Raw genomic sequence first — 13,113 nt, forward strand, 5'->3', positions numbered from 1 at the left:
ACACAGATGAATGGAGGGGGGAAAGGCACAAAAATTACTTTAAACAGCGAAGAATTTCTATTAATCGGTTTATAAATCACAACACAAGGTTCACTAGTAGAGCAGACTGTACAGCTGCGTATTATTAAGATACAGACTATTCTATCATCTAGTCATTGAGAGCTATGATTAATTTTCTCTTTTGAATACTTCTGTAAAAAGAAAAAACAGAACTAAAGTGTTTAAATTTTTTTCCTGTAATTTTACAATACAGTTTATGTAAAGGGTGCAGTTGCCGAAAATGACAGTGCTTCTAAAAGCATGCATATGTAAAATACCCGCTGTTATGGATATTGTTAAAATGAAGCAACATAACTGAAAACGACAAATGTTATTCTGTGTTGCGAATTAAGAGGATACATGTGTCACTAGTACAAAGGGCTGAGAGATTCAATGGCACTGGTAATCTATAGATTGTTTGTAGGTTTTAAAAACAGTAGTTAACACCAGCCTGAAACAAAAGGCATCTACATTTTTGACAACTGATGACTTCCAGGGTATAACTGTAGTAAAGACTGATTCTTGTTCCAACTGGAGAAAAGTAGCATCGAACTATTAGGCAACACTGGATGACAAATACGGAGGATGTTCTCATACGGGGCTGTTATTTTCGGTAAGTGTGAAAACAGCACTACAAAGCAGGAAGATGGTCCCATCAGCTTGTGCTACTGCAAAAATCGAGTACTTTTTAGGACATGTGTTGTTCATTTTCCAAAGAAGTCGTAAATCAAAACTTGTATCAGATGTCATATTTTTTCACAGCTTTCTGTTATTAAATTGATAGCTTTAGAAATAACGCATTTGTCATTTTTCTGTATTTTAATGTTAAAGAGAAATATGTAATACACAGCAATGGGTAAAACAGCTTCAAACAGTATATATTCTTTCCAATTGTGGTATTCAGAATGCTGGTTTTGTACCGCATTAATAAATGTAATTACATGGAATTCAATTGTGGCAATGACGTTTCATGTATTACGAGATTGCATTGAGTGCAGAAACCACAAACAAACTGCCTGACTGAGTCTCTAGCCATGATCGTAACACTAACATTAATGTGACTTCTCATAGCAGTTACAGCAGTGGCTTCATATCCCATCCGGCAACGGCCATTTCTAGGTTCTTCCTTAAAAGGTGAGAAATACCCATCATTTGTGAGGTAAATTTCTTCCTTAAACTCAAACGCTCAATTCCACCCATTCTCAGATGTGCAAAACTCTATTAAATTCTGTTGCTTTTATTAAAATAATTTTAATTCCAGCAGGGCTGTTTTGAGAGCGAGCCGTGTTTTTCCTGTCCTATTCATTATTGCTGAAGTGACTGGTTATTTGATTCTTCTTGGAATTTAGTACAGTTCACATTCCTAGACTAACTTTTTATCTCTGTTTAAAAAAAAAAACAAACGTGCCTCTCGTCGCGCTGTTTATCTTCCTCTGCAGCACCGTTTTAGGAACCCTGTGAGGAGACTTGAATCCTGCCCTCGAGACAAGGACGTGCCTTCTTTTGCGAAACATCACCAAAGCTCTTTCCTGACTGGTGACAATTCTAGTTATTACATATGAGTTAACATAATGGTAGGGCTCTTCGTTTACGAAGTCCCTGTTTCTAACACTTATGTTTTGAAGCGCATTGCCACCGTGCATTACCTAACCGTGCCTTCATTACTAGCTACTGACGTGTCTGTCCTCAGAAAGTCAAGTATCTTACTGGATTGCCACATTTTACTTTGTCGGGCACATACCAAACAAAAGGATGTCGCTGCAGATTATTCCCTAGATTCTCGGAATTTAAAGATTAAACCGATTTTTGTCAAAATGTTATGGAAAAAATCGCATCCTGTGGGATACCGCAGGGGCTGCGGATGAGCGCCACAAAATGGCGGCGCAAGAGAAGGGGAGTGAGTCCCTCCCGGCGGAAAGGAGTGAGGGGGCCAGGGCGGCCAGGTGGCCCCTCTGCATTTTGGGGTGCCATCAGCACTGGGAAAGCCACCAGGACGTGGTGGCCCTGCATCGTCTGAGGCGCTGCCAGAAGGGGAAGGGCGAGGAGAGGCATGACAGCCGTCCACGGCCTCACCCAGGGCCGCCAGGCGGAGGGCGCCGGAGCCTGGCCACGGCCCCGCTCCCTCAGCTTCGTGCCCGCCGTCCCGGAAGGGGACAGAGGCGGCCGAGAGCCGATGCCAACCTACCCCGGGAGGAGCCCTGCAACCCGGCGAAGGGCCTGCTACAGCCCCCGCGAGGGCCAAGCACCACCTCGTCGCTTTTCCTCACCGCCGGCCGCAACCCGGGCCGCCCGCCGCCGGTGAGGCGGGAAAATGGCTGGGCAGCCCTCCTCGCCCCTGGGCGGGCGGAGGGGAGAGGCAGCGGGGAGCTGACAGGAGGGTGCGGAGCCGGGCTGGAGCAATGGCCTCCTGCGAAGAGAAACGGGCAGCTCAGCCCTCGCCGGGGGTGGGTGGGGGCGAGGGTGGGAGCTGCCTGCGGCCGAGCTTTCCGCTGGGAAACCTGGAGCAGCTTCACCTGCCGGGGAAGGGGCTGAGGCCATTTTGCGAGCAAGTCAACGAGCAGCGCTTGGCGGGGCCCGCCGCCCGTCACCGGGGCCCGCCGCAGCCCTCCGCTCCCTCGAGGGCGTATTAGCCAGGTGCGTGTCCCACCAAAAACCCACCCGTTTGCCTTAACAGTGAGAATTATGAGGGAAAGATCAACATTTCCGAGGGCTTCGGCCCGGAGGGCCGAGCCAGCGGCGCCGGCGGTGGGTGAAAAGCGATGAGGATGCTCCATCTACCGGGAAGAGCGCGCAGGCGGGCGGGCCCGGGCAGCCGCCGCGCCGCGGGGGAGGGGACGCAGCGCCGCTGGAAAGGGGCATCTCCTTGAGACGTGCTGGGGACTTAAACACGCACACACGCCCCGGGGTGTAACGCAAAAAGAAGAGGCTGCAGCGTGTCACTTGCTTTATCCACGCTCCGGGTCCCACGCGTGTTGCTTACCCGACTTGCGGGGGGGGACACACATACGACACACACTCAGGTGTAGCGATTGCATAAAGCCTTCTTCCCTCCATACCTCACGTCTAAAGGTGCAGCCCAGCTCTCTATGCGGTTAAAAACGCATTAAAGTGTCATACTTCTCACCCCGGAACGGTGCTTTATGGAGAAGGTGCGGGCCCGGCAGCCTGGCCGGTCGCCTCAGCTGCGCTAACAAAATCGTGCGCGTTTATTTATTTATCCATCTGCGGCATTACAAGGCACGGAAGAAACTAGAACGTGATACTTCCCTCCAAACTGCGGTAGCAACAGGGTTTGTTTTTCCCCCCCTATTGAAGATTACTGAGGCAGAGGATGGACGTAAGACTATCAATAAGCAAAGGAAAATAAATGAGGCGGGGCGGGCACAGGGTGGAGCGGGGGGAGGACATCAGCATGGCTGATGAAAGAAGAAAGGACAGGGGAAATAGGACGCAAGAGACGAACGGAAATCTCTTTCTGCCGCCTGCAGCACGGGTGTCGGTGGGATGCGATGCTGCTTTGAGAAAAGTCAATTCAACCAACACGAACTGCAGCTTCAAAAGAGAAATAGCTGACCTACCTGGCTTCAGGTCAGAGATGAAGGAGGGGGAAGAAAAGGGAGAGAGAGAAGTGGAAAACGGCACGTTCTTTTGGAAGCCACATGCCTGCGGCCTCTGCTCTGTGCACCCCGTCCTGTCCTGCAGCATCTCCGGGCGCTCCCGCCACCCACCGAACCTACCTGCCTGCCCCGGAGGGCCAGGGCTGCCTCCCAGCCTGGCTCCCCACGGACACTTTAATCCCTAGATGCCCCTAGAGCCTCCGCAATTGCTGGTTTGCAACCCGTCTTTCCCAAATCATTGAAGAAAACCGAAGGAGAAATCGTTTCAAAGCTTTGTCCTGCCTTAAGCAACTCTTAAAGACCCCACCAACTTCTAGAAATAAGCATTTAATAGCAGAGTAGCAGGTAACTTCAGTGATGCTCATTAACACCTCCCGGTGTCCCGGTAATTTATGCAGCGGTGTCAAGGGAGGCTGAGGTTCCCTCAGGGATCCGAGCTTACCCGACTGGCAGGTTGTCAGTCGTTTCAACAGGCTCTGGATAAGGCAGCAGGGACTCCCCAGTTAATTCCCTCTAAGCACTGGCAAGAGTGGGTCTCCAGTGGGGCTTTTCAGGGCCTGGGAGCGCCTGTAACCCATCTATTTATCACAGAGACTCCCAACCGGGGTTATCGCTGCGGCACACACCAAAAAGACGTTTTCAGAAGCTGCCGAAACGAGGGCTTCGTGCCGCGGTGGTTCCACCTTGTTTGTTTTTCCTTGTTTCCCAATAGCATTCCTCTTAAAAAAAAAAACAAAAAACCAACAACAAAAAAAACCAAGACAGCTCCAAAGTCATAAACAATTGGTTTTATTGCCGGCCGGCAGGCAGGCAGGAAGGACTCTTTCATGGTATCATCTCTAATCAACGATGAATGGGTTGCATCACTCTGAAAAGAGATGTGGTCAGTGCAGGGCTCAAGAAGGGCTCCCAAACCCCCTCTCCCCCCGCTGGCAGACCCCCCGGGCCCCTCAGGCCGTGAGGGGAGAGCTGCCTCTCGGTGGACTCCGCTGCCTCCATGCCCGTCTCCCCCGGTTTGGGCGAGCTCCCCTCAGCTGATGTAGGGGGCAAAGAAACCCAGGACCTTCCCCCCCAAAGAGAGGACGGGGCACCCAGTGCCCCCACCTGTGATGGCGTTTGGGAAGATCTCTAGGGACACTTCTGCCAAATCCCCCCAGCAGAAAGCAGGGAAGTGTCGTTGCCTTGTGCTCCGTGAGCCTCCCCGGGCTGTCCTCCCGCAGAGGGAGAGTGGCCGGTCCCTAAACTCGCACAGGGCTGTAACGGTCTGAAACGAGGTCCCTGCAGCGTCTGGGAGACACGGCGGGGGCGGAGTGTCACGGCTGGCGAGCGACAGGGACTGGGTACGAGTGTCCCAAACGAGGGCCTTTCTTCTCAACCTGGATAACTAGCTCAGAAAGGCGATGAGCAGGCAACGCGGAGAGGCTGAAGCACCGGCCCCTAAACCTCGGCAAGGTTCAGGGGCCCCCTACCTGTTATCTTCTGGAACAAAACAAAAAAAAAAAAAAAAAAAAAGAGGCATAGCAATTTCTCGGGGTAAGGGACGGAAGATTCTCGTCCTTACGCGGCTGCTCTGGGATCAGCTTGCCCCCCGGAGCAGCGCCGTGAGCGCCAGGGCACCGGCAGACGCCCACCTCCGGCGGTGGCCCCGGTCCTGTTCGCAAGCCCGGGTATGTGCCAGGGAGCTGGGCCAGGCGCTGGGCTGGCCTGGGCGTGATGCTCCTGACTCCCATAGGGCGCTGAACCATCTCGGGGAATCTAATCCTGGTTCTTCACCCTTCCCCAAACATGCGAATTGTCCCCATTCCCGCTTTCTCTTAATTAAGTCTTATCCTGACAGCCCTCGTCCCCGTCCTGGGAGGATATGTAATGGTTGAAGGAGGTTTTTTTTTTCCCCCCATTTCCATAGACATGAAATAGTTTTCCATACGATTCCTGCTCTCAGTTCCCCGCCTCCCACGGGAAGGGACCCCCAAGAACTGCTTCTTTTCCCAAAGGACTACTTCCCATGGGGGGAAAAAAAAGTTTTGGGTTTTTAAATTTTTTTTTATTATTATTATTGGGGAAAAAAAAAACACCTGGATGGTCAAAAACTTCCAGATTTACTTGAATACTTTGGGGTTTTGTTTGACTGCTTTTGCTGGAATTTTCAGTGAAAATCCTGTTGGAAACCAGGGATTTTAAGCAGAGTGAAGATTTTATGTGAACACACCTCGGTTAAAAAGGAGATTTGGTGCTGTGTGTAAGTAAAGGCAGCAGCCAAATAAATCCCGATGGATCAGGGACTTTAAAACCAGGCCCGTAGCTACACCCTAAAGAAAACTGAAGAGAAATCTTGGATGGTAGATCCTTTCTGCCTACAGCCCTGGCCTTGACCAGGGCCCTGTACAAGGAAAATCTTTCCTGACAGTCTCCAAATAATGCAGGTTTTTTGAGTTTTCAATGCTGCTTTATTTTAACATCAAATATACCAGCCACGGTCTGGTACTTCGTATTACAGGTAGCCTAAAGAATAGGCAGAAGGACAAAGTTTTAATAAGTAAGTGATCTGGGAGTGGAAACTGGGTGAAGACCTCTGTCGGTGTGGCAGGATTTTAGGGACTTTTTGGTGCTTTCGACGGTTACCAGTAACTTAAGTGAGCATCCGACCTGCACACTCTCTTTAATATTAAGCAGACTACAGCTGTAACCGTAACTGGTTTTAGGAAGAAATGGAGCGATTGATAGCTGCTATTTCAGCAATTATGGCACTTAAAAAAGGCAAGCACAAGAGACACGGGTCTTCTCCCTGCCCAGCATCCCCCAGCACACCCTCCCGAGCTTGAGGTCCTCCCTCCAGCCGAGATCCCGGGTGACTCCGTGGGAAACGCTCCCGAAAGCCCCGGACCCGGTCCCCGGAGGGGCTGACATTTTGAGTAACCTTTTCTTTAAGCGACAGCGGGCACTATCCTCCGGCTGAGCACCCCTCCTACCTCCTCCGGGGAAACAGGCTGAGGGGCAGGGCCTCGCCGCTCCCGGCCGCCCGCTCCTGCCCGAGCCGCGGCGCTCCCCGGCCCCCGGCCCCGTCCTGCCGGTGCCCGTCCGAGGCCAAAAAAAACCCTGTTGACTTCTCAGGTCCCCGGCCCGAGGGACCGCCTGCTCTCCAGCTCTCTCAGCCAGCTGCAGGCTCGGCTAGCATCCTTTAATGAACTCCCACGTCTCCGGCAATCCCACCGAGACCCTTAAAGTGGGGCTTCTCCTTCCCGGCGGTATTTTTTAATGCAATACTTAACGCCAATCAAAGGTTTAAAAAACTCTATTCGTATTTCTTGCTGCCTTTGGAAACTCCGTCTAGATAAATAATCCCCAGGGACTGCGATTCTGGGACCCAGGGTAGCTGATAATTGCTGATATGGAGGGGTGTAGATACATTGCTCAGCATATTTTTGCTTTAAGGCTCTGGGGTGGGATGCGTCCCTGTCCGCAAACCGGAGAGCACACCCGGTCGATGCAGACGGTCGGGCCGGGGTGGATTGCCGGCAGTAATTTTCACAGACCTTTTAAAATGTGTAGTCTTATTCCTCGTTCCTCAGTGGGTTCCTCTCTGCAGGGTTCACTCCTCATGCTACCTGTGAGCCGTGACCTAAATTAAGGTAATTTTCATTGCCGGCTCTTGATGTCACGAGTAGTGTCCCTATTATACGGGGAAAAAAAGAAAAATAAAAAAGAGAAGAAAAATGGGGGGAAAATGGGGGGGGGGGAAGGGCAGAAACGAAGCGGACGCCCGAGCGCACCCCCAGGCTCGCAGGCAACTCTAATGAAACCGAGGGACTGCGCCGGGGCCCCGCCGGACCCTGGGCTTTCCCGGCGAGCCTCTCCGGGTCCCGCGGGGCCGGGGGTCGCTCCCGGTCGCGCCGCGGAGGCAAAGCGCGGCCCGGCCGGGGGTAAAGCTCCTCTGGAGCGGCGGGGCCGGAGTCAACCCTTGCCGGGCTACCGGCCAGGGATAAAACACCCGAAGGAGTGGGAGAGGGTCGGAGGCGCTCCCCTGGAGCTGATCTCTCTCTCTCGGCACTGGTGGCACGGACCTCCCAGGTCCCTCCTCAGGCAGGCACAAGCCGGGTCCTCCCGGACCGTGCCACTTCCCAAACGCAGAGCCCAGCCTTCACAGCCGGAGAGGGCGCAGAGCTGCCGGGGCTGGGCTGGTGTTCCCCCTCGGGCCACCCCTGAAATGGTTAACACAGCGTTCCCGGATCCATTTCGGTGTTGCCTTTTCTTTCTCTTCCTCTGCCGTCCCAGCAGAGCTGCCGGCATCCCTCCACCCGGGCCGGTTTCGGGGGAGCAAAGGCTGGGGACCCAGGGGACAGCCCCTCTCCCCTCCCAGCGGCTCGCGCTGCCCCTGCTGAGGATTCCTGCCTTTCGCCCGCAGCCCCGGCTGCCGACACGGAGCCTGCCTGGCTCTGGTCACCGGCACCGGGCTGCAGCCCAGCAACTCCGTCGCTAGACCATGCGCGTGCTTTTACAAAAATTAAAAAAGAAAGACCTATTGGTAATCATCATCACCATCATCTAAATTAGTTTTCCTCGTTCACACAGAAAATCTCTCAAAGCAGAGGTTTCTCCCCACCAGCCCCCGTCCCGGGATGCTTTCGGGGGGTCTGGCGGGGCAGCGGCTCCTCTGCCCGCGGAGGTCGCCACCTCCTCACCCCCCCCAAGCTCGTACCGGGCAGGTTTGGGGGTATGGTTTTTTGTTTGTTTGTGGGATTTTTTTATACCTGTCCGAAGTGATTATTCGGGATCTTTCATTGAGCTGCTCAAATGAACTGTTTTTCCCCGGCTGAGAGGACAGGGAGATGGGGTGGAAGGGGACTCTCCATCAGCGATAGTTATAGACGGTATTTTCCTCTTCTCTGATTTTTTCCACACCCTCCCCCCTTTTTTTTTTGTCCCTAGGAGGATGCCCAAATCAAACCTGGGTCTGTAAAGTGAAGCCGAAGAGTCTCTCCTTTTATTCTTTAAGTTTCTGTGGAGTGTCTCTGAACTTGTGAGTTTTGTCTGCGCTTTTATGTCTCCCCTGCTCTGTCGGGTTTTATGAAAATGAGCAGTATTGAAAGCTTTTCCATCCCGCTAGCTGTGAGCCTCACATAAATGATGTAAATGGCTCGAAGGGGTTTTTTCAAGTGAACTGTGTAGATCTGTGAAAATAATATCAGGGTTTTCCGTCAGAATGAGCTTAGCACTGTAGTGAGGCGTACCATAATCTGACCCGACACCTCCGACCATCTGCGCTATCTATCTGCCTTCTGATTTACCAAATCTTCACAAGCAAAAGACAAATTGTACTTGATACTAAAGAAAAGACGGCAAGCCCCAGTCCAGCTCCATTTCTGCGGAGAAATGATTGGAGAAAATGCAAATCTATTTAATTTCAGTCTACGGAAACTAGCAAAGGAGATCTCTTAAAGAAGGAAAGCAAGGGAAACAAACCAAAAAAAAAATGGAAAAAAAAAAAAAGAGAGAAGGGGGAAAGAGACAACAAGAAGATATCAAATTAAGAAGGCATTTCTTTGACAAGCGTTTTAGAAAAAAAAAATAATGCTTTGCAAAGTGCAGAGGAGAGAACATATTGAGCTTAATTCAAGATATATGCTGCCTTTCCGAGCATGGTCCCTAATGTGCCCGGCAAGAAATTGCCACTGAGCAGCTATATGCAGCATAAAGAGCTGCTGCTTGATTTTTTTGTTTGTTTGTTTTTTCCTCCTTCTCTCCAGAAAACAAATCGTATCCTCACAGCTCCGAAGGTGATCGCATCCCTGCCCCGAGTCGGCTGGAGGTTGCTCCGCTCCTCCGCGGGGGCGGCCGGGGGGCTCACCTCGCCCCCAGCCCCGCGGTTCGCCGCTCGGGGTGAGGAGGGGGGAAAAAAACCCGCGGGGAATAATTCCTATCAGGTGATCAATATTTCAAAAGATTCCTGAAATCTGCTTTAAGTCGCTGTCCTGACCTACAAATGACTTCTCACTCCTCGCGACTATTCTTGGCGTCTCAGGGCCACTCAGCCGAAAACAATGAGGTTTTAAATGTTTAAAAAAAAAACAAAAACAAAAAAACCCCAACATATATATATAAAGGTTTAGTTGAACGGAGAATGGCGCTGGGCTCTTTGCAGATAACTCCTCGTCTTAACAGAGATGGGAAGTCACCTACAGGGACGGGGTGGGAGAGTTTTTCCCTAAATCTCGGCTCCTCTGGCCGTCCTCCCGCCGCATCCATTGTCACTGGCGCTCCCAGCAGCCCTGTCACCGTTATCCAGCCGGTTTCCACCTCATCCCTCGGCCCTGTCGTATCCCCCTCCCCGATCCCAGGGGCGCTGAGCTCCATGCCTGCAGCAGCGGACCGGACCCCCCAGCTTTACCGGGGAGGGTTGTAGGGGGGTCCCGGTCATCCCATGGCGGGGACCGCTCCCTCCAGCCCCCCGGCAGCAAACCCCTTCCCTGCCTCGCAGCCCGCCTCTCCCGGGGCGGCTGAGCTGCCCTGAGCGAGGAGAGGGCAGGGGGGGCCGGGGGGGCCCGGGAGCGGGCAGCGGGGCGGGCAGCTGGGCCGGCCGACGGCGCGGGGCCTTCCGCCGTGATTGGCAGCGGCTGGCAGTGAGTGGCAGCCGGGCCGTGGAAACCCGGGAGCCAATCTGCCGAGCGCGGCAACGCATCAGCCGCTCCCGCACGGCGGCGCGGAGCCGCGCTCGTGCCTTTTCTTTTTTTCTTTTTTTTCACCTTTTTTTTCCCCTCCCCCCCTTCCCTCCCTCCCTCTCTCCCTCCCTCTCTCCCTCCCCCCACGCCCGCCCTCCCCCCGCTCCATCCTCCTCCGCCTCGCCCCTTCCCACCGCCCCCAGTCGCCGGAGCCGCCGAGCGCTCCCCATCGCCTCTCCGCCCCGCTCCGTCCCTCCCCGCCGCAGCTCCCGAGGAGGCAGAAGCGGGACCCGGGACCCGGGTGGCCGCCGGGGCCGCTGCCCGCTTCCCCGCCGCGGGGGCCGCACCGCCGGGGGTGCGCGGAGCGCGGAGCGGAGCGCGGAGCGGAGCCCGGCGCTGCCTCCATGTTCCAGCTGCCCATCCTCAATTTCAGCCCGCAGCAGGTGGCCGGGGTATGCGAGACCCTGGAGGAGAGCGGGGACATCGAGCGCCTGGGGCGCTTCCTCTGGTCCCTGCCCGTGGCCCCCGCCGCCTGCGAGGCCCTCAACAAGAACGAGTCGGTGCTGAGAGCCCGGGCCATCGTGGCCTTCCACACGGGGAACTACCGGGAGCTCTACCACATCCTGGAGAACCACAAGTTCACCAAGGAGTCCCACGCCAAACTGCAAGCCCTCTGGCTGGAAGCGCATTACCAGGAAGCGGAGAAGCTGCGGGGCCGACCCCTGGGGCCGGTGGACAAGTACCGGGTGAGGAAGAAGTTCCCGCTGCCCCGCACCATCTGGGACGGCGAGCAGAAGACACATTGCTTCAAGGAGCGGACGAGGCATTTGCTGCGGGAGTGGTACCTGCAGGACCCGTATCCCAACCCCAGCAAAAAGCGGGAACTGGCTCAGGCCACGGGACTTACCCCCACGCAAGTGGGCAACTGGTTCAAAAACCGCAGGCAAAGGGACAGGGCAGCAGCCGCTAAGAACAGGTAAGGTGCTGCCTTGCCCGTCGGGGCGCAGGGCCCTCGCCCCCGCCCGCCGGGGCCGAGGGGCCGGGGGGGCCGGCGGAGGCAGCGCCGTGGCCGGGGGAGACGAGCCCGGGAAGTTTCTCCCCGGGAGATGCCGCGAGGTAAAGTAGGAGCAGCGCGAAAACCCTACGGATATATTTTTTTTTAATTTCTTTATTTTGAATACCCGTCGGACGGGTGTCCCCCAAAGCCGAGCTCCCCCTTGTCAGCTCCTCGGGGAGTGGGGCTGGAGATGGAGACAACCCCCTCCCCCGGGCACCGAGGCTGGCGAAACTGCCGTCGCCCCGGCAGGACCCGGCGGCAGAAGCGGGGAGAAACCCGCCTTCGAAGTTCTGCCCGGACACAGAGAACCCCGTGTCGCCTATGTCGGCCCGGAGCAGAGCCGCGAACGTGTCTTGGGATGTTTTCCTTATTTCTCTTCTTCCCCCCACCCATATATTGTTTTTTTAAATTTTATTTTGAAGAACAAAATCGCGACCCTAGGTGCGCGGTGTGACCCCGGCGCTGGCGGGTGTGACTCCCCGGGTCCCCCGTTACCTCCTGTCCCGTAGCCCGGGGAGGGACGGGGTAGGTGGGTGGGTGTGGGGGTGACACCACAGCGCGGGGCAGTGGGTTCTGTCACCCGCAGGCCCTTCCTCATCGGCCGGGAGGGAAACTGTAAGGCCTGCTGGAGGGGAGCCGCCGCCCGGGAGGTGCGCACACACACACGCACACGCAGCCCTCCGCGGTGTGCCGGCCCCACAGAGCCTCCAGACCGGGGTGGCTGGTGCGACCTGGAGGTGGGGTGCCGGGGGAGCGGGTCTACCGGCGGGTCCCCGGCGGGTGACGCTGTGTTGTTGCCGGTTCCTTGCAGGCTGCAGCAGCAGGCCCTAACGCAGGGCTCGGTGCGCTCGCTGCACGCGGAGGAGGAGAGCGGCGGGGAGGCGGGGGGGGCCGCCTCCAGCCCCGCAGCCAGCCTCTCCAGCAAAGCGGCCACCTCCGCCATCTCCATCACATCCAGCGACAGTGAATGTGACATCTGACATCACCGCCGTCACAGGCCGGCGGGGAGCGGGCGGTCCAGCGAACCGGTTGCCTGCCTTGCCGACACGGCCGGAACAGCGGGGCTTGTAGTCGCCCGGCCGCCGTCGCCAAAGCCGGGGTACGGGGCGCTCCCCAGCCGCCCGCCGCCCGCCCGCGCCCCGCAGCAGACTGCATTAAAAAATGTGATAAAAATCGTTGTCGCCTTTATTTCGAAGGATTTGCAAAATTGAAGCCTAAAAAAAAATAATTGAAAAGAAATTTAAAGAAAACCCACAAAACGTTGAAACAAAAAGCAACAAAACAAACCGAATGCCAAGTTGCAAAATGTCTGAGCGCCTGCCCTTATCCCGCGGGGGTGTTTCATGTTGAAGAGACGCTGTTCTTTTGGTTGGGTTTTGCTTTACTTTAAAGGGGTTTTTTATATATATATATAAATAATGTTTATTTACTTATTTAAGGGATTGCTATGGTAGATTTTTTCTATTATTATTATTAATTATTATTATTTTTGGCTTGTTCTCTATGTGCACAGGTGACTTGTAGAGCATGTGCAGGACGAAACTGTATGAAGCAGCCTAAAACCATAATAAAATATTTGATGAACGACCCTCGCATCTGCTTTGAAATGACAGTGTCGGTCTCAAGCCCGCCGGGTTTACGCAGAGCAGATCTCCGAGACCACGGGTATTTCAGCATGGGCTCGGCAAGAACCGAAATAGCGGGGTCCCCGGGACCGGGGGTGATGTCTTCGCAAGGCCGGGGG

At 54.8% G+C, this 13,113-nt stretch overlaps 1 protein-coding gene across 1 annotated transcript; it reads left to right on the forward strand.

Moving 5' to 3' along the window:
• The first annotated feature begins 8,269 nt into the window (after window positions 1–8,269).
• On the forward strand, window positions 8,270–12,697 carry SIX6 (SIX homeobox 6). Its single transcript, XM_081999812.1, has 2 exons — window positions 8,270–11,288; window positions 12,181–12,697. The coding sequence occupies exons 1-2, from the start codon at window positions 10,717–10,719 to the stop codon at window positions 12,347–12,349; spliced, it is 741 nt and encodes a 246-aa protein (XP_081855938.1). The 5' UTR covers window positions 8,270–10,716; the 3' UTR covers window positions 12,350–12,697.
• The last annotated feature ends 416 nt before the right edge of the window (window positions 12,698–13,113 follow it).

The sequence above is a fragment of the Phaethon aethereus genome (assembly GCF_964289735.1).
Source record: "Phaethon aethereus genome assembly, chromosome: 5".
Classification (NCBI taxonomy): Eukaryota; Metazoa; Chordata; class Aves; order Phaethontiformes; family Phaethontidae; genus Phaethon; species Phaethon aethereus.

Coding starts and splice junctions, on each gene's coding strand:
- SIX6 (XM_081999812.1), top strand. CDS start 10,717: ATGTTCCAGCTGCCCATCCTCAATTTCAGCCCGCAGCAGGTGGCCGGG. Junction 11,289..12,180: donor GCAGCAGCCGCTAAGAACAG/GTAAGGTGCTGC, acceptor GGTTCCTTGCAG/GCTGCAGCAGCAGGCCCTAA.